The 19,606-nt window shown below is 61.6% G+C and overlaps 2 protein-coding genes and 1 long non-coding RNA gene across 3 annotated transcripts; 2 read left to right on the top strand and 1 right to left on the bottom strand.

Moving 5' to 3' along the window:
- Nucleotides 1-1,217: 1,217 nt before the first annotated feature.
- On the top strand, nucleotides 1,218-2,118 carry LOC125342302. The gene is made up of 3 exons (XR_007209214.1): nucleotides 1,218-1,324; nucleotides 1,612-1,722; nucleotides 2,044-2,118. It is a non-coding gene; the product is annotated as an uncharacterized LOC125342302 (long non-coding RNA).
- A 1,998-nt stretch (nucleotides 2,119-4,116) lies between these two features.
- Nucleotides 4,117-5,945, top strand: Fam240a (family with sequence similarity 240 member A). The gene is made up of 3 exons (XM_048334422.1): nucleotides 4,117-4,216; nucleotides 5,459-5,604; nucleotides 5,855-5,945. The coding sequence occupies exons 2-3, from the start codon at nucleotides 5,462-5,464 to the stop codon at nucleotides 5,943-5,945; spliced, it is 234 nt and encodes a 77-aa protein (XP_048190379.1). The 5' UTR covers nucleotides 4,117-4,216; nucleotides 5,459-5,461.
- Nucleotides 5,946-6,346: 401 nt separating this feature from the next.
- On the bottom strand, nucleotides 6,347-17,937 carry Als2cl (ALS2 C-terminal like). Its single transcript, XM_048334423.1, is given in 27 exon segments — nucleotides 6,347-6,458; nucleotides 6,807-6,903; nucleotides 7,250-7,399; nucleotides 7,486-7,547; nucleotides 8,099-8,141; nucleotides 8,359-8,532; nucleotides 9,085-9,150; nucleotides 9,644-9,801; nucleotides 10,017-10,113; nucleotides 10,206-10,379; nucleotides 11,080-11,210; nucleotides 11,794-11,871; nucleotides 12,368-12,479; nucleotides 12,638-12,799; nucleotides 12,915-13,013; nucleotides 13,120-13,185; nucleotides 13,407-13,453; nucleotides 13,455-13,616; nucleotides 14,148-14,214; nucleotides 14,348-14,406; nucleotides 15,134-15,253; nucleotides 15,464-15,595; nucleotides 16,378-16,543; nucleotides 16,779-16,844; nucleotides 17,349-17,529; nucleotides 17,792-17,837; nucleotides 17,839-17,937. Coding segments are annotated over 27 exon segments (2,856 nt in total). The 5' UTR covers nucleotides 17,899-17,937; the 3' UTR covers nucleotides 6,347-6,377.
- Between the last annotated feature and the right edge of the window lie 1,669 nt (nucleotides 17,938-19,606).

Here is a 19,606-nt window from a genome sequence, read left to right as displayed (position 1 = left end):
ACAGGTTCAGTCGCGATGGTTTATAAAACGTGCTTCGCCCTTTATGTAGCTCGGCACATAGCTGTATTTGAATTGCTTAAATATACTTTTATTGCTATTTTTCTTATTTATTTCTTATTTATTTATTTATTTTTTATTTTATTTTATTTTTTTTTTGGCCAATCGTGAGGCTTGAACTTGGGGCCCGGGCGCTGTCCCTGAACCTCTTTGTGCTCAAGGCGAGCGCTCTACCACTTTTGCGCCACTTTCGGGTTTTTTTTCTTTTTCCCTGTGATTTCATTGGAGGTGAGAGTCTCAGGGACTTTCACTGTCGGCTGGGGCTGGCTTCGAACCACGATCCTCAGATCTCAGCCTCCCGGGTAAACTGGGATGCCGAAGGTGAGCACAGCGGAGGCCCTGGGTTCGACTCCCCAGCACCACATATACAGAAAACGGCCAGAAGGGGCGCTGTGGCTCAGGTGGCAGAGTGCTAGCCTTGAGCAAAAGGAAGCCAGGGACGACAGTGCTCAGGCCCTGAGTTCAAGGCCCAGGACTGCCAAAAAAAAAGAAAAAGAGATCTGAGACCTAATGGCTGTGCCAGGCCAGTTGTCCACCTTTTCTTGGTTGCCCGAGCCAGCCTCTGATTACAAAAAGGGAGGTCCTGGCTTACAACGCACGCTTCATCTGTAGTTAGATGGGACCCCGCGTGATTTACCTGATTTGGCACTGGCTCACGACTGCCCGGTTTCCTCCTCCTAGCGTGGTTCTGCTGATGGCCATTTTCAACGCGTTTCAACCGGGATGCGTTGTTGGTGAGAGAATTTTATTTGGGGGGTGGGGTCACTTTTTTTTTTTGATGATGCTAGTAGTATTTTGGGGGGGGGCGGGCGCGGGGACGGAGAGGGGGTAGAGATGGGGTTGAAGCCAGGCCCCGTGTGTGGTGTGTGTGTGTGTGTGTGTGTGTGTGTGTGTGATCACAGGTGTCCGTGTATCCCTCAGGATTGAGCCATGGTGACCTTGCACACCCATCTGTGAGCGATGACCCAGAGGCCCGCCGCGCTCAGCCCTTTCCAGCTGGTGCCATCCATGGCGATTCAGGACAGTAAGACCAGCCTGCTTTCTTTCCAGCATGTTCTGTCCTGGTTCAGGGGGCTCGGGTGCCCCGTGAGCCTTCTTTCTTGGCAGACACAGCCCCTGGAGTTTTCATTTCCTTGCACCCTCTTGCACTTTAGGCAAGACACTTAACAAGACCTGCTGTCTCACGGGGGGACTTGCATCTTGGGGTCCTTCTGCGCCTGCCCCCCCTCTTTCTACGACGGAACTGTGAACACAGCACCCACAAACAGTAAGCGGTTGGTGGGGGGGGGGAGCTTGGGGGGGCGGGGAGCAGGGAGGGAAGGAGAGAGAAGTTTTCTTTTTTAGACGTAGGTGCGGGCCGTGGGACTTGAACTCGGGGCCCGAGGTGCTGTCCTTAAACTTCTTTTTTCACTCCAAGCTAGCGCTCTACTCCTTGAGCCACAGCTCCACTTCCAACTTTTTGGGGGTTCATTGGAGATAAAAGAGTCTCGCCTTCAGCCATGATGGCGGATGACAGAAGGGAGGATTTCAATCCACATTATCTGTTTGTCGCAGGCACTGTGGCTCTATACCGCACGGGAGCTGGCTGCCCAGGAAATGTTCCCTGTGTCGGTGCTGGCAGGGCCAAGTCCACTGCTTTCCGCCAGCCGTTCCTTCAAGACTGCGGTAATTCATCCCATCTAGTCAGTCAGTCAGTCGTGGGACTTGAACTCCAGACCTGGGCGCTGTCCCCTGAGCTCTTTTGGCTCAAGGCTGGCGCTCTACCACTTGAGCCACAGCGCCACGTCCGGCTTTTTGGTGGTCTCACAAGAGATCTCACAAGTCTGTGGCTTCCCCCCCCCCCACCGTCCATCCTGCTGATTGCACAATCACGTTGCCTTTCTCAGACGTTGCCCACCCCCCCCCACACACACACACACTTACTCTTTGGTTCTTGAGGACAATCGTGTCAGGCCAAGACGAAGAGCAAGTGTCTCTGTCTTCCAGGGGCTCGTGTGATGGGACGATCGCTTCACGGCTTTCCGAGAGTTCGGGTCCGGCACTCCCGGGATGGACTGCTTTCTTGCTGGCTGGCACCTGCCTCTTGGTGCAAAGTCATTGCTAATCAACATGTGCCCTTCCCCCCCCGCCCGCCCCCAAACATTTAATTATAAATATCATATGAGTTTCACGACCAGTAAAAGTCAGCTCTATTTAGCTTGTGTCCACGTCTTATGTTGAATTCTATTAAGTCTTCCTTACTAGTGCTCTTATGTCCTTATTTATTTATTGCCTGCCCTGGGCCTTGAACTCTGGGCCTAGTTGCCGTCCCTGAGCTTTTGTGTTTCATGGCTAGTGCCCTACACTCGAGCCACGGCTTTTTTGTGCTTGGTTGGAGGTAAGAGTTTCACAAGCTGGGCGTCAGTGGCTCGTGTCTGTCATCCTAGCTCCTCGGGAGGCTGAGATGTGAGGATTGAGGTTCAAAGCCACCCTGGGCTGGAGAGTCCGGGAGAGTGTTATCTCCAAGGAACCACCAGAACGCTAGAGCTGCGGCTCCAAGTAGAGAGCTAACCTTGCGTGTCAAAGGTGGCGTTGGTAGAGCGCTCGTCTAGCATGCAGGAAGCCCTGGGTTCGATTCCTCAGTACCCCAGACACAGAAAAGGTCAGAAGTGGCACTGCGGCTCAAGTGGCAGAGTGCTAGCCTTGAGCAAAAGAAGCTCAGGGACAGTGCCCAGGCCCTGAGTCCAAGCCCTTAGTACACACACACACACACACACACACACATGCACAGAGCTGCCATCTTTTTTTTTTTTTTTTTGGCCAGTCCTGGGGCTTGAACTCAGGGCCTGAGCACTGTCCCTGGCTTCTCTTTGCTCAAGGCTAGCACTCTGCCACTTGAGCCACAGCACCACTTCTGGCCGTTTTCTGTACATGTGGTGCTGGGGAATCGAACCCAGGGCCTCATGTATATGAGGCAAGCACTCTTGCCACTAGGCCATATCCCCAGCCCCCAGAGCTGCCTTCTTGATGAAGTCCTGCCTTGGCCTGACCTTTTCCACGCCCGTTGTGAGTCGGCCCCCCGTATCTCATTCCCCCTGGATTAAGCAGGTCTTGCTGGGCTGAAGGGATGGAGGGACACAGCTCCTAAGCTGCCTGCCTGCCTGGATTTGACCCGCCTCTCCACTGGTCATTCTTCCAGGGCATTCTCTGAAGAAAAATGAGAATGAGGGAGATTCTCTGGCAGTACTTTCCAAGATTATTTTGGGCAAGGCGTGGGGGGGGGGGCAAATGTGGTCACAGCTGCCCAGACACGCCTTTGGGGGCGAAGGGAGACAGTTCACGGAGGCTGAGGCTGGCCACGGCCCAAGGCCCGGGCAGCTCCTTTTCTAGAGAAGGGACAGCAGGAGAATGGGGTGGGGCTCAGTTGGGCAACAATTTGAGAACCTTTTTTTTTATTCCGCCAGTCCTGGGACTTGAACTCAGGGCCTGGGCACTGTGTCCCTGAGCTTCTTTTTGCTCAAGGCTAGCGCTCTGCCACTTGAGCCACAGCGCCGCTTCCGGCTTCATCTGTGTCTGTGGTGCTAAGGACTCGAACCCAGGGCTTCCTGCCTGCTAGGCGAGCGCTCTAACCACCGAGCCACCTTCCCAGCCCTGAGAACCTTTCTTGGTTGACGGCCTTTGATTGGAGAAGCCCAGGGTCGCTGGTGGTTGTCAGTCCTCCGTTCTCACCATGGGGGGAGGCCACGTGAAATGTCATCACCCCGGCCCAATCCATGGATTAAGCACCCCTAAAGCGCAGCATACCTTTCTTAAGATCGCGTCAAGCCAAGTCATGGACCTGTTACCCCCCCACCCCCCATCCCCCACCCCAGGGCCTGCCGGTCCTACCGCTGATCTGCCTCAGGGGTGCTGGGGACTTTCATTTTTCATCAGGAATCAGGCCACCGAACCCCCCGGAAAGCCAGCTCCGTGGTTCTGCGACTTAACTGTGGCTTTGATAGGAGGAGAGACTTCGGCTGCGGCCCCACCCCGCGTATAAAACAAGCGGGGACGCTAAGGTTCGGGGAACCAGACCGTGAACCCCTGGGGAGCCCCAAATAATAATACAAGAATTCTCTTTCTCTACAGTACCGCCCCCCCCCCCACGCCACCAAGAGAGAGCAGCAGATTCCTCTGGAAGGTAAAGAAGGCGGACTTTCCCGACAGCCTGGGATGGAGTTTGGGGTCTAAATAGATTCCTTGTAATCTTTTATTAATGCTGGTCCTGGGGTTTGAACTCATGGCCCGGGCGCTGTCCCTGAGCTTCTGTGTGCTCAAGGCTACAGCTCTACCACTTGAGCCGCAGCGTCATTTCTGGCTTTTTCCGAGTGGTTTATTGGAGATAAAAAAGTCTCACGGGATTTCCTGCCCAGGCTGGGCTGGCTTCGAACCCTGGTCCTCAGATCTCAGCCTCCTGAGTAGCCAGGATGACAGGCGGGAACCACTATGTGATCCTCTTGAAGAGACTCAAAAGAATAGAGGGGGAGGGGGGGGACAGGGCTGGGAATGTGGCTTAGTGGTAGAGCGCTCGCCTAGCATGCATGGAGCCCTGGGTTCGATTCCCCAGCATCACATATATAGAAAAAGCCAGAAGGGGCGCTGTGGCTCAAGTGGTAGAGTGCTAGCCTTGAGCAAAAAGATGCTCAGGGACAGTGCTCAGGCCCTGAGTTCAAACCCCGATACTGGCAGAAAAAAAAGAATGGAGGCCATGGTTTATCAAAGACAAGCCTTGGGTTTCCAAGGAAGTACAAATAAAAAAGGTGTGTGTGTGTGTGTGTGTGTGTGTGTGTGTGTGTGTACCGATTGCCGGTGCTTTCTTTCTGCTTCTGCACTGTGATGTGAGCTCTGTTTTGCTTGTGCACAGCCCTGGAAGTCCGGGCTTTGCACTACTGCTCGGCTTCTTTGCTCAAGGCCGGTGCTCGGTGGTAATGGCAGGTGCGATTCTCACGGGCCGGGCACCGGTGGCGGCTCCCGCCCGGCATCCTAGCTAGCTAGTCAGGAGGCTGAGATCTGAGGATCGTGGTTCAAAGCCAGCCCCGGGGGCAGGATGATCTCAAAGCAGTCGAGTGCTGCTAGCCTTGAGTAAAAAGAGCTCAGGGACAGCGTCGTGAGTTCAAGCCCCGAGACAAACGATTTAAACAACAAACCGAAAGAATGTTCTGGGGCTGGGGCTGGGGGATATGGCCTAGTGGCAAGAGCGCTCGCCTCCTATACATGAAGCCCTGGGTTCGATTCCCCGGCACCACATCTATAGAGAACGGCCAGAGGTGGCGCTGTGGCTCAGGTGGCAGAGTGCTAGCAAAAAGAAGCCAGGGAACAGTGCTCAGGCCCCGAGTTCGAGCCCCAGGACTGTTCTGGTGCGCACGCGGCTGTTCTGTTGCAGGGGATGAACAGTCAGTACAGTCGCCGCGAGGTCTTCTGCCAGAGCACCTGCCACGAGCTCAAGCGCTTCTGGGAGAGGGAGATCGGCAAGCAGACCCGCTACCGCGAGTCCGAGGAGCACCGGCTGGGGAGGAGCGCTCTCAGGAGGTGCGCAGCCCCCTCGCCTCTCTCTCTCTGTGTCAGTCGCGGGGCTCGAACTCAGGGCCCGGGCGCTGTCGCTGAGCTTTCGTGCTCAAGGCTCAGCGCTCTGCCGCGTGAGCCACAGCGCCAGTTCTGGCCTTCTTCCGTGTATGGGGCGCTGGGGACTCGAACCCGGGGCTCCGCGCGTGCTAGGCGAGCGCTCTACCGCTGAGCCACCTCCCCAGCCTTCTCGCCTTCTCGCTTTCTCGCTTTTAAGGCTGAGAGAAGAATGGAAACAGCGGCTGGAAACGAAGCTGAGGCTGCGGAACCATCCGGAAGAGACTGAAAAGGGGGCGAACGTTGGCTGAGCGCACCCCGCGGCCTTGACGACGGCGGGGGGGGGGGGACCCCCGGCCCCCTCCCTCCCCACCGGATTTCTCTGCTGAGTAGCACAACGTTCATTATCGCACAATGCCCCAAAGCAGAGCTTATTTAATACCCAGACTCCACGCGTTCAATCACAGTCCCATGCTGAAATCCATGTGGTTGGTGTTGTTTTTGGGGGGCTCGAACTCGGGGCCTGGGCACCGTCCCTGGCTTCTTTGTGCTCAAGGCTAGCGCGTGAGCTGCAGCTCTGCTTCCCACGTTTTTGCTGGGAGGTAAGAGAACCTCACAGCTCTTTGTGGTTGGTCGGTTTGTTTGTTTGTTTGGCCCGGGGCTGGCTTTGAACCGCGATCCTCAGGTCTCAGCCTCCTGAGTAGCCAGGATGACGGGCGCGAGGCCCCCCCGGAACGACCGGGCTACCAGAGCTTCGTGGAGTCCCAGCGGGCCGGCAGCCGGTGCAGCCTGATGTAGTCCTTCTGGATGTGTTCGTAGCAGGACTGGGGAGGAAGGCGGAGGGTTAGAGGCCGGGGCTGGGGATGTGGCCTAGTGGTAGAGTGCTCGCCTCGTGTACATGAGGCCCTGGGTTCGATTCCCCAGCACCACATATACAGAAAACGGCCAGAGGGGGCGCTGTGGCTCAAGTGGCAGAGTGCTAGCCTTGAGCGGGAAGAAGCCAGGGACAGTGCTCAGGCCCCGAGTTCAAGACCCAGGACTGGCAAAAACAAAAAGAGGGTTAGAGGTGAGGCAGAGAGGCCCGCCCGCTCCCCACCATATTGCCCACCCCCCCAAACCCAGTACAGCCATCACCCCCACCCTCCCTAGCCCCCCCCTCCGCGCCCCCTCACCTCGAGCGCCGTGAGCAGGAAGTCGTGCAGGCCGCCCGCGTGGCCCGGCTCCATCATGTCCCGGAGCAGGTGCAGCTCGGCCCCCAGATGCTGGATGCTGGACGCGGCGGGCGGGGGGGGGGGGGGGGAAGGCGCCCCGTGAACCCGCGAACCCCGGTGTCCCCGGAGCAGCCCCCCCCCCCACTCGGGAGGCTGAGATCCGAGGATCCGGGTTCGAAGCCCGCTCGGGCCCCTGATCTCCACGGAACCGCCGGGAAACCGGAAGTGGCGCCTTGAGCAGCGAGAGCTCGGGGTCCCGAGTTCAAGACCCGCGACCGACAAAATCAAGGCGGGGGGTGGGGGGGAAGGAAGAGGAAGCGGGAAGGTGTGGTCCTCGCCTCTGGTACCCTCCCTCCTCCTGGACCTCGGGAGCCCCCCCCCCCCCCGATCCACCCCCCCCTCACCGGGCGCGCGACACCACGTAGATGAGCAGGGGCAGGAAGTCGTCCATGGCCAGCTTGTGCTCCCGGCCCAGCAGCCGGGTCACCGTGGCCTCCACCTCCCGGAACGTCCCCTCCAGCACCTCCAACTTGGCGCGGGGATCCACCGTGGTGCTGTCGGGGGGCGGGGGGGGGGGACCTGAGGTCAAGACCCCGGCCCCCGCCGCATCCCAGCCCGCAGCCCCGGGGCCCAGACTCACAGGATCTTCTGCAGACAGCGGGTGGCGGACAGGAAGCACGCGTCTCCGGCTGGGGAAGAGCTCTGCGGGGCAAAGGGGGGAGGGGGGGGAAGCCAAGATGGCCGCCAGGACGGGGACTCGAACTCAGGACCCTGTGCTCTACCACGTGGACCACGAGGCTGGCTAAGGCGGGAGCTGAGTCTCGTGGCTTTCTCCGCTCAGGTTGGCTTTGAACCGGGGGAGCCTCGGATCTCAGACCACCCCGAGGAGGCAGGCGTGGGGAGACGGGGTGTGTGTAGCCATTTCTTTTGCTTTCTGTTGATCCTTGAACCCAAACTGGGTTCAAAAACTAAGATCCCGGGGCTGGGAAGGTGGCTCAGTGGCAGAGCGCTCGCCTAGCACGCATGAGGCCCTGGGTTCGAATCCTCAGCACCACAGACACAGAAAAAGCCAGAGGTGGCGCTGTGGCTCACGTGGTAGAGCCCTCGCCTTGAGCACAAGCGGCCCAGGCCCCGAGTTCGAGCCCCCCTAAGCTTCCTTCTCTGCCCACATACGCCCAGGGCACATTTCTAATGAGGGGGTTCAGGTCCCCCCTCCGGGGGCGTGGGGGGGCCTCTATGGGCTGCCTTCTCACCTGTTCGCTCGTCAGCTTGATATCACTGAGGGGCCAAAAACGCCTGAAATGGTAAAAGAGAGACGGGAGGCTTTGCTGTGTGCTGGTCTGACCGAGCAGGGTCTGAGTTCAAAAGGGAGAAGCCGTAAGCACCTAGATCCAGCCGTACCTGAAGTCCCAGCCCTCGTAGGAGGCGACCTAGGATCAACCCTCCCCCCCCCCCCCCCGCTTCGTGTTGAAGACGGGGCTCCGTCGGCTACAGGGGGCACGGGGGGGCTTACTTGCGCACGTTCAGGAACTCCAGCAGCTTGGCGTCGGGAAGCAGGCTCAGGTGGGTGAAGCCCTGGCTGTAGAGGCTGTCTTCTCTCTCGTGGAGAAGCAGGTAGAGCGTGAAGAGCTCCGAGTAGAAGCTGGGCAGCACGAGCGGCAGCATCACGCCGTGCACCTGCTGGTTTCTGGGGAGCAGGGAGAAGTTGGGGAGACTCCTTACCGGCCCGGCAGGCAGGAGCGCCGGGAGGTCTTAGTGCCACACAGGACGCCCCAGGGTTTGAACTCAGAGCCCTGGCGCCACCCCTGAGCTCAAGGCGGGCGCTCTACCGCCTGAGCCACGGCGCCACGGCCGGCTTTTTCTGTGCATGCGGTGCCGAGGAATCGAACCCAGGGCTTCACGCGTGTGTGCGAGGAAACATCAGCATGCCCAGGGACCAGGACCCTGTCACCAAGTTGCTGACGGCCCTCCCCGGCCAGCCCTGCCCTGCCCTCCTCCACCCCCATCCCCACGGCCCCCCCCAGGGCTGTTCCGACCTCTGACCCCACACCCCAGGCTTCCTAGGCCCCCCCCCCGGTCATGGAGTCACAAGCAGACTCCTCTAAGCAGGAACCACCTGAAGATAAAATGGAGGACTGGCTTTAGGCCTGGGGGGGGGGGCATGGATTCAGTGGGCCTGGCTCTGTGTGAACGCGTCCGTGTCTCCCCACCCCCCCCCTCACCCCGCCAGGGCAGTCACCTCGTGTCTTCGTCTTCCTCTTCCAAGGCCTGACCCTTGCTCTCCAAGGCCACCCGCAGCAGAGCCCTGCCAACCAACCAGGGAGCCGGGCTGACGCACAACCACGCGTGACGGAGGACCATCGTGCCCAAAGCCACGGCCCCGGGGGCCCCCACGGGGGGGGGACGTTCAAAGGACGTGGGCCGCGGGATTCCACCGGCTCCCCTCCACGGCAGAAGGAACGATCTAGAACGTTCTAGAATGTTCCACAGGCTCATGGCTCGGCCTGGGATTGGAGCTGATTGACAGGGCTTGAAGGAAGGGCGGCTGTTTCGCCCACGGCAGAGCAAGAGGTTTGATTCTGGGGGTTTTGTGCGCGCGTGCCCACCGGTCGGTCCTGGGGCTCGAACTCAGGGCCGTCCCTGAGCGTCTGTGTACCAGGCCAACTGGTCTCCCGGGGGGTTCGCTGGAGACGAGAGTCTCACGGACTTTCCTGCCCCGGGCTGGCTTTGAACCGCGGTCCCCAGGCCTCAGGCTCCATGCTGAGCCCCCCCCCTCCCCCCGGGGCCCCCCGCCTCACCTGTAGGCCGCCCAGAGCCCCCGGGCGTGCTGCTTCACCTCGTCGCAGGCCAGGCCCTGCAGGTGCTTATTGGCCCCCACGCCCGTGAACGCGGCCTGGAAGGTGAGCGCCAGCGCCCGCAGCAGCTTCCCCAGCGGGTGCCGGGCGTCGCTCAGCGCCTGGGAGAGACCAGACGGCCGGGCACTGGGCAACGCGGCGGGCCGAGAGCCGGCGGATCACGCACCCACGCCAGCGGGGGGGGGGGGGGGGGGGGGGAGAAAGCCTGCGGGGCTCTGATCCCCAAGGAGCCCGCCCCCCCCCCCCAGGAAACAGGAAGTAGAGCCTTGAACAGCAACAGAACAGGCATGGGGGCGACCCACGCGGGGCCCCGTACCTTCCTGAGGAAGGGCTGCAAGGCCTCAGGCTCCCGGTGGTGCAGGATCTCTTCCAGGACTCGATTCATGGCTCCCGCGCCGTCCTCCGGGCCGCCCCTGGGACACCGCCTGTCTTTACCCATGCCGGGGTGGGGGGGGTGGCTGCCCCCCTCCAGCACCACCCCCACCCCCCACCCCGCCCCGCTCACCTCTGACAGCACAGGCCTTCCTGGGGCCCGCGAAGCTCCTTCAGTCTGTGCACGTGGAACCCCAGCACGGCCTCCAGGAGCTCCCCCGGGCAGCCCTCGCCCACAAAGGCCCAGAAGGGGTCGAAGACACCGTGCCAGCGGTGCTCCCTGGGGAAGGCATCCACGCCCAGCTGCCTACATGGGAGGAGAGATGGAGGAGGGCTGGGGACCAGCCTGGATCCCCCCCAGAAATAGTTGGGGGAGGGAAAGGCAACTGTGATCATGCAGAGGGGGGGCTGACCTCCAAGACTCCATGAGGAGAGAGAGAACCAGAGAGGAGGAGGAGGAAGAAGAGGAGGAAGAGGAGGAGACGTATTCTGCCCCGAAGAAGAGACAGGCCACCGAAAATCCTGGGGAGATGGAGAAGAGAAGATGGCGGAGCTGGAGAGCTGAAGGTCAAGTTGGATGGAGAGAGACCCAGTGGGGGCCGGGCATGTGGCCTAGCGGTAGAGCGCTCGCCTTGCATACGTGAAGCCCTGGGTTCGATTCCTCAGTACCACAAACACAGAAAAAGCCGGAAGTGGCGCCGTGGCTCAAGTGGTAGAGCGCTAGCCTTGAGCAGAAAGAAGCTCAGGGACAGCGCCCAGGCCCCGAGTTCAAGCCCCAGGACGGGCACACGTCAATAAAGCCTATACATTCTATTCCTATCCCCTCCCCCAGCTTGACAATGAATGGTGTCATCGTCACCCCCACCCTCTAACAGTTCGGGGCCAAGCCATGGTGGCCCTGGGCTCCCTGTGTCTTCGCTGAGATCGAAGTCGTTGGGGTGCAGGGGGAAAAGCCTTGGGGACAGTCGGGCTCAGGAAGACCCCAGCTGGAAGACCCCAGCGGTTACCTCTTCCAGGTGTGGCTTGGATCGGGAGGGAGGGCCGAGGTGTCCAGTACCCCCTGTGTGGACAGCCCACCTCCTGGCCCATTGCTCAGCAGACCTTCCAGGACAAAGCCATTGGGGAAGGTGAACGTGCCCTGCGGGGGGGGGGGGGGCGGGGAGGGCGTCAGACATGTCTGTCCATCCAACCGTCCCCCGAAACACCTTTGCCTCTCTGCTTGGGGGGGGGCAAAGCACTGAGAGATGGAGAGAAGGAGCTCCCCGGAGAGGGAGGGCAATCCTCGATGTCTGGGGTGCCGCAGAGGGTACCCCTTCATGCGTGCACCCCATTCTGCACCCCGCAGGGCCCTGGTTCTGTCCCAGATCCAGCAGCCTCCGGTATTTCCAAGGTTTGAAGGCTGGGCAGCACCTTGGGCTCCCCCTCCCACGTCCATCAGCCTGGCTGAGGCTATTAACGAGGGGTACAGCCGCCCGAAGCCGCCCAGAGTGATGGCAGGAGTGGGGGTGTGGGGTGTGGGGGGGGTGGCACGCATTCTAAACTGGAGGCCATTGAGGGGCGCGCGCAACATCGTTCTGTCCCAGAATCATTGGCAGGATCATTGTCGCCCCAACTTGGCCAGGGAGACAACAGAAAAAGATGTCTGGCATGGCCCCCCGGTCTCCGTGGCCCCGGCCTCCGTGGCCCTGGCCTCCGTGGCCCCGGCCTCCGTGGCCCCTCACCTTCCCCGTGGGCTTCAGGTCCCTGGTGACGGCGCCTTCGTACAAGGAGTCATCTTCAAACAGGAGGACGCCGGGGCCCTTGGGAGGAATCCGGGGAGAAGAGCGAGAGTGGGAATTGGGGAGAAGGGCTGGGGAATGGGGGGAGGGCCCTGACCACGGAGAGAGAGGGGCGGCGCCGGGCCCCCGTCACCACCCCCGCTCCCCCCTGGGGCCGTGCCACAGCGGGATCCTCCGCCGGGCCACGGGGGCTGAGCGCCGAGGATCGCAGTTCAAAGCCAGCCCGGGCAGGAACGTCCGTTATCTGGAGGATAAAGAGTCTCGCAGATCTTGCCGCCCCGAGGCTGGCTTTGAACTCCGGGCCCCCGGCTCTGCGAACCCTTCGTTCTCGTTAACCGGAGTCTACTGTCAAGAACCAGTGATTGACCGACCGGTGTGGGTGCAGGGGAAACTGAGGCTGGGGGAGGGTCAAAGATCTGGCTGAGAGCAGGCCTGGGATGGGAACCCCAGCCCTCCTCCCCCCCACCCCCCCCGTCCACCCCGCCCGACGTCCACATGGAAAGGGCTCCCCACGCACCACCATCTTGTCCATCTGGAAGGTTCCCTCGTAGCAGACCCCCGCCTGGGTGACCACAATGCCGGGCCCGTGGCGGCGATCGGCGAGCCACATGCCAATGTAGCGCTCGCCCCTGGGGAGGGGGGGGTGCGTGGGGTGTCGTGTCTCCACCCCCCCCACCGGGAACCTCAGTGTACTCGAGTTCAAGCCCCAGGACTGCTTCCCCCCACCCCCCCCAAATCAAAGACAACGTCTGAGGGCCCAGCACCCCCCGTGGCCACGCGTGCTCACCTGCCGGCGTCGTCCTGGACCCCGAAGCCGTTCCTCTGCCCCCCCTCCCAATGGCCGGTGTACTTAAAGCCCCGGGGGGCGTGGGGTTCGCTCTCCAGAACCCCAAAGCCGTGCCTCAGGCCGGCCTCCACGTGGCCCCTGTAGATCTCCCCCGTGCTGTACCTGCAAAGAGAGGCCCCCACACAGGGGCTGCCCGGCTGCTCGGCGCCCCCCCCCAGCCCCCCTCCCCATCCGCGGGGTGGTGGCGGGGGGGAAACGGGGGGGGGGGCTGGCTTACTCGCAGACGCCGTAGCCGCGCATGCGCCCCTCTCGCCAGTGGCACTTGTAGCAGTCGAACGCGTCCTCGGCGCCCGCGGGCAGCAGGCGGATACCTAAGCTGACAGCCGGGGGGCGGGGGGGGGCGGGGGGAGCGGGGGGGCGGGGGGGTGTGAAAATCAAAGGTGCCCCCTTCACGCGCACGCACGCGCCCTTCCCACGCTCACCCGTGCTCCAGGCCACCGCGGAACTCCCCCGCGTGGTTCCGTCCATCCGGCCATTTGAGGGTCCCACTGGAACAAGAGGGGGGGGCAGAACCCCCGGGGGGGGTCTCAGGACCCCCAGAAGCCACGGCCGCCACCAGTGGCACACGTGCTCAAGAGTCCCCCCCCCCCAACCCCTGATCTCTCTCTGGCCCGGTTCTACCTGGTGTGGGTGCTTTCCCTACACCCCAAAAAACAGACCCCGCCCCCCCACCCACCCCCCCCCGCCCCCCCACCGCCCGCTCGCTCACTTGCCGTGTGGCCGGCCCCAGCGCCAGTCCCCCTCGTAGGTGGCCCCCGCACAGCGCCCCCTCCCGGCGGAAGGTGTGGGCCCCGCGGCGGCGGGGGGCAGGGGGGGCAGGGGGGGCCGCCGGCTCCAGGCCGGTCCCCAGCACCGGGAAGTCCTTCTTCCCCCGCAGGGCCTGGCGCACGGCCGCCACCGCCTTCCACCGCCAGGTCTCCTGATGTGGGGGGGCGGGGGGGGTGGGGGGAGAAGGCCAGGGAGGTCACAGACTCGGAAGACGCCTTCAGCAAGGGGGGGGGGCTCCCGTCCGCACCCCCACCCCCCAGACCCAGATGGCATCCGGCTCTGGCTAACCCCAGAGGGACAGGACGCGACACGCCAGGGATCCCATCAGACCCCCGATCGGATCATCCCTTCCGTCTGTCATGGGACTTGAACTCAGGGCCTGGGCGCCGTCCCTGATCTCTCTTGGAGCTCAAGGCCGGCGCTCTGCCCCCTTGAGCCGCACAGCGCCACTTCCGGTTCTCCGGTGGTTTCACAGGAGATCGGAGTCTCGTGGACTTTTCCTGCCCTGGCTGGCTTTGAACCTCCGTCCTCAGATCTCAGCCTCCGGGGCAGCCAGGATGACAGGCGGGAGGCACTGCAGTACCCAGCTCCGGGCCCTGACTCGGACTCTCTACACACACACACACACACACACACACACACACACACCCCGCCTGCCCCCCCAGAACACAGATCACCCCACCTGGCCCTCGGGGCCCCTGGCACGCAAGGAGAACTCCTCTTCGGGGGTCACGATGGAGCATCCGCACCTAGACGGCAGGCAGAGAGGACACACAGGCCCTTCACCCCCCCCCTACCCAGCTGGGAGCCCTGGGGAGGGGGGAGGGGCCGGGGAGGGGGGGAGGGGGGGCGGGGGAGGGGGAGGAGGGGAGGGCCACTCACTCATCCTGCCTGGAATCCACCCACACCAGCTTCAGATCGAAAGCCTGGACGCCGTGGCCCTGGGAACGGACAGATCAGGGTCACCCCCCCCCCCCCCCAGAACCCACGCCGCTCACCTGCTCCCCCAACGAGGTTCATCCTCAAGGCCGGCCCTCAGAGAGGGTCCCCATCCCGGGGTCCCCCATCCTGGGGCCTGCCACTCCTCACTACCCATCTCAGAACAGGCCTGTCCCATCCCCCGCCCCACCCCCCCCCACCCCCCCCCCCCCGCCACGTCCATTGGCAGCTGTGAGAATGTGCTAGAAACTTCTAGAAGCTTCTCTCAGGCTCCTCCTGCTTTAGAGGCCTTCCATGTAAGTCCCCTCCATAAGCCGCCGGGTCCCTGTGCCCCTGATTCTCCACTGTGTCCTGTGCTGAGTTCGCCCTGCGTCTCTTTTCTGTTCCTCCTTCCTTTTCCTTTCTTTCCTTCTCTTTGTCCTAGGTGGGGCTTGAACTCGGGGCCTGGGCACCGTCCCCGAGCTTCCTTTACTTGAGTGGCGCTTGAGCCACAGCGCCACTTCCAGCTTTTTTTTTTTTTGGTGGTTTATTGGAGATAAAGAGTCTCACGGACTTTCCTGCCCGGGCTGGCTTTGAACCCCCATCCTCCGGATCTCAGGTGTCCACCACCACCACGGGCGCCCGGCCTCTTCCTTTTCAACCTGACCTCAGAACCCTCACCGGTCCCAAGATGTCCGAGTCGGCGTCCCCCCCCCCCCCTCCCTCCCTCCCCCCGCCCCCCCCCCACACCTGAAGCAGGACGAGAACGTCATCGAAAAGCAGCACGCGATCCGCCCGGAGTGGGGTGACCGTCACGGGCACGTCCTGGCTGTCCAGCAGGAGGCGGCGGGCGGGGGTGCAGAGCGCGTCCTGGAGGGCGGACACAGGGCTCAGGGGGGACTCGAACTTGGGGCCCGGGCGCCGTCCCTGAGCTTCTTTGTGCTCAAGGCTCAAGGGAACCGGGAGCTCCAGTCATACCCGCCCCCCCCCCACCACCACCATACATAACACAGGTAAGGGAAACTGAGTCAGGGAACGGACAGCCAGCAGCCCCCTCCTCCTCCGCGGCCCCCGGCTCACCCTGGGTCGGCCGCTGAGGGTGGGCCAGAGGCTCTGGGTGGCCGCTGCCTGGTCCAGCGCCTGTCTCATGAACAACTGCAGATCCCCAAAGAGGCCGATGGCTTTCGTCACCAGCGCCCGGTGGGGGTGGCCCTGCAAGGGCGGAGGAGGCAGACGCTGAGGGGCTCGAACTCAGGGCCTGAGCGCTGTCCCTGAGCTCCTTTGCTCTGCCACGTGAGCCACGGCGCCACTTCTGGCTTTTTCTGTGTAGGTGGTGCCGAGGACTCGAACCCAGGGCTTCACGCGCGCCAGGCGAGTGCTCTACCGCTAGGCCACCTTCCCCACCGTGGTGAGGGCCCTGCCCTACCCCTGACATAGCTGTGCGGGCTCTGGTCTGTGCTGGCACCTGCTGGTCAGCAGGCTTGAACTTAGGGCAAGTGTGTGTGTGCGTGTGTGTGTGCGTGCGTGTACGTGTGACCTGGAGCCTGAACTCAGGGCCTGGTGTCTATTACTGTTATTATTATTGTTATTATTTAATGTCAAGGCTGTCCAGCTTCGATCCTTGGTCCTCCGATCTTAGCCAGGAGGACAGACAGCCGGATGCCCAGCCCTTCTTCTGGGGGGTGGGGGGGTGAGGGCGGGGAAGGGGGGAGGGAAGCTTCCGGAGGAAATCAGACGGCGCGCGCACACCTCCACCGCCAGGACAGGACCGGACGCGGGTCCTCGGAGCCCCCTTTTTTCGGGGTGCAGCTATCTCTCTCCCGCCGTACCCCCCAGAAGGGCATCCTACGTTCCAGGGGGTCAGGCTTCCTTCTGAGTGTGGGCTGGGGGGGGTCCTCTGAACCTGGACCCCCCCCTCCTCCTCTTCTCCCCCTTCCCTGGCTTGCCGTGGCCTCCCGCCCCCCCCCCCCCCCCCCCCCCCCCCCCCCGCTCACCTCCTCCAGTCTGTCGCTCAGGCACAGGAGGTGAATCAGGTACTGCTGCACGTGCTGGGTCAGCGGCTGGCAGAGCGCCTGGGCCAACATGGCGGCCGGGGGGCCCTCGGGGCTCACGCCCGCCAGCGTCTGCCGCAGGGCCTTGCTCTGGCCCCGCCAGTACTCGCTGCGTAAGGGGGGGGGTGGGGGGGGGCCACGCCCCGGCGTCACCCTCCCTCCCCCCACCCATCCTGTCCCCACCCCAACTTCCCAACCCCGGCAGAGCAGCCCAGGACACGGCTGTATTTTTGATCTGTGCAACCCCCCCCCCCACAGGGTCACCAGTCCTCCCCCCCTCTCCCCCCAAACACTAATAACCATTCGGGGTTCCCCCCCGCCCCCAGTCCCAGCACCAAACTCACCTCCTCCTCTTTATCGCCTTCTCGAAGGCCGGGGAGACGACGCAGTTCGTGTAGGAGTCGATGTACCTTCCAGGGACACAAGGGGCACCCTGCAAGGCCCGACGGCACCCCATCCCTCCCCACCCCACCCCTACTCTAGCCTGAGCCTCCGGCCCCAGGTTCCATCTTTCTGTTCTTATTGTTGCCAGTCCCGGGGCTTGAACTCAGGGTCTGGGCACTCTGCCACTTGAGCCACAGCGCCACTTCTGGCCTTTTCTATATATGTGGTGCTGGGGAATCGAACCCAGGGCTTCGTGCATGCCGGGCGAGCGCTCTACCCACTAGGCCACATGCCCGGCCCAGATCCCACCTTTCCACGCCTGAGCTCTTCTGCTCAAGGCTAGCGCTTCCGGCTTTCCGGTGGGTTCCTTGGAGATGGGAGTCTCTCTCTGACTTTCCCGCCCGGGCTGGCTTCGAACCAAGACCCCCCCCAGATCTCAGTCTCCTGGGTAGCTAGGATGCTGGGCCTGAACCCCCTGGCTTTCAGACGCTAACCCCTCCAGCCCCACAGCCGAGCGAGGCCTGGCTTACTCGACGTAGGCCTTCAGGACTTGGTCCGCCCCGTTCAGCAACAGCAGGGTCTTCAGGCTGCCGGACGGACGCCGCAGCCTGTGTCGCAGGGACCGGAGGCTGCGGTCGGTCACCTCCCGCAGGCCCCGGGCGCTCTCCTGCAGCCGCTGCACGAGCTGCAAGTGCTCCGAGGGCTGCGCTTCTGCTGGGAGCCAGGCCACATACACGCAGCTCAGAACCGTGGTCCAGCCCCAGGGGTGGGGTGGGCACTAGCGCCCTCTAGCGCCCATCGGGGGAAAGGCAGCAATACAACGGTGCCCACTGGACGCTGAGCAAACTGCCGCTTCGATCGTCCAACACAGTAGGACTTTTGTCCCCCCGGGGGTGTGTGTGTGGGGGGAGGGGTGGCCATTCCTGTGATCCCCCCCCCCCCCCCCGCCTGCCCTCTAAATACCCAGACTCACCCGCAGAGAGAAGGGGCTGGAGGAGAAGGGTGTCCATGCGGGCCAAGGGTGGCGGCAAAGACTTCCTCCAGGCGAAGCAGGGCTGTCTCCACAGAGCTCGCCATCATCCGCGGTCCTCTGCTTCTCCTGCAAAGAGCACAGGCCCGGCCAGCAAGGGACAGGCCTGAGCAAGACACGGGAGCACTCTGCCCGTCACCTTCCCCCCCCCCCAGGCCGGGTGCTGGTCATCTGGATGGAGGGGGAGTTCCTAGACTGGCCACTGGTCTCCGTCCTGTTCCCTGAGGGGGTTATAGGAAGCGAGGCTCAAAGTTCAAAGCCAGTCTGGGAAGGAAAAAGGGCTGAGGAAAACGCTTATCTCCAAACAATCACCAAAAATAAAGCCCAAAATGAAAGCGTGCGTGGCTCAAATGGCAGAGCACCAACTAGCCTTGAGGAAAAAAGCAAATTAACCACACACACACACACACACACACACACACACATTCACTGCTCCCAGCTCTTTTTTGCTCAAGGCTAGCGCTCTACCGCTGGGAGCCACAGCGCCACTTCTGGTTTTTCTGGTGGTTCCTCGGAGATAACGAAGAACCTGAGCAGCCGGGGCACCTCCATATTGTAGCTGCAGGCCTAACCGGGCCCTGAAGCCTCCTGGAATCACTGCAGGACACGCCAGTGTGAAGCCTGAACAAAAATGCAGTCTAAAATAATCAAGGTAGCCAGAGAGACTTCACTGGACCCAGAGGTTAAAGTGAGGATGCTTTGGCCATTGTTTGTAAGACGCTTCACTGCCTTGTTTGATTATTGTGCTGTGTGCTGGAATATGTTGCTCATAGATGTGATTAACTACTAACCAAGTTCTGTTACTAGGTAAGGGCCAATTCCTGGCAGCTCCAGGGGACTATAGATTCCTCTCACCTCAGTGACAAAAGGCAGACCCTAGGGAGCAAGTCAAGGACCCGAATTTCTAGAAAGGCATCAACCACCCCCTTCTTGCAGTAAAACGCCCCAAGCAAGAGATCAGCAGATAAATATTTGAAGTGCCAGGTGTTCCACCAGGCAATTAAGATAATCTATAACGGGACTCTGAACAAGTTACTGCCCCAATAAGTAACTAATGTGTACATAGCAGGAGGGGACTGACGCCAAAAGTCCCTTGCAGCACCCCGACTAACAGGTCGATCACAGGAGAAGGCTGACACCAGAGGTCGTTGGCAAACTTTGACTAACAGTCTTGCAGTTAATCAACAAAGCCCCAGCTAATCAGGACTAGATAACACACTAAAGGTTAACCGGATTACCTGTCTTTTTAAACTGGGAATCCCCTAGACTTGTTTGTTCGGTACTATAAAACCCCGATGTAATCTATGCTCAGGGTCTTCGCCCATCTTGGCTGTGTCCTGTGGGCTCGAGCTTGCTAATAAACCACTCTTGGCTTTTGCATCGGAATCGGCTTCTCAGTGGTCTTTGGGGGGGGGTCTCAAATTTGGGGCGTTTCAATAAAAGTCTTATGAACTTTCCTGCTCTGGCTGGCTTTGAACCGCGATCCTCAGATCTCAGCCTCCCGAGTAGCTAGGATGACAGGCGCGAGCCACCAGCTCCCCATGAGTGAGGTTTTTGTTGTTGTTTTGGCTTTGAAAGTCCGGAAGCTTCTCTCCAAGTTCCTAACATGGAGAGCCAGTGAAAATAGCAGCCCGGGGTGGGGCGGGAGCCGGCAACAGAGCAGCCAATGGGCAGGTAGCTTAGGCAGATAGAGAAAAGCAAATGGGCTGGGGGGCTGGGAAGGGGTCTCAGCCCTCCCCAAACCTACCCCAAGGGGGC

The sequence above is a fragment of the Perognathus longimembris genome, chromosome 26 (genome assembly GCF_023159225.1).
Source record: "Perognathus longimembris pacificus isolate PPM17 chromosome 26, ASM2315922v1, whole genome shotgun sequence".
NCBI lineage: Eukaryota > Metazoa > Chordata > Mammalia > Rodentia > Heteromyidae > Perognathus > Perognathus longimembris.
Note: the sequence above shows the minus strand (reverse complement) of the source record. Positions and strands in the feature narration are given on the sequence as shown.

What these genes read in the sequence shown, in the direction of transcription:
- Fam240a (XM_048334422.1), top strand. Translation starts at nt 5,462, where the DNA reads ATGAACAGTCAGTACAGTCGCCGCGAGGTCTTCTGCCAGAGCACCTGC. An exon ending in GGGAGGAGCGCTCTCAGGAG is followed by an intron (nt 5,605 to 5,854) that starts GTGCGCAGCCCC and finishes CTCGCTTTTAAG; the next exon opens with GCTGAGAGAAGAATGGAAAC.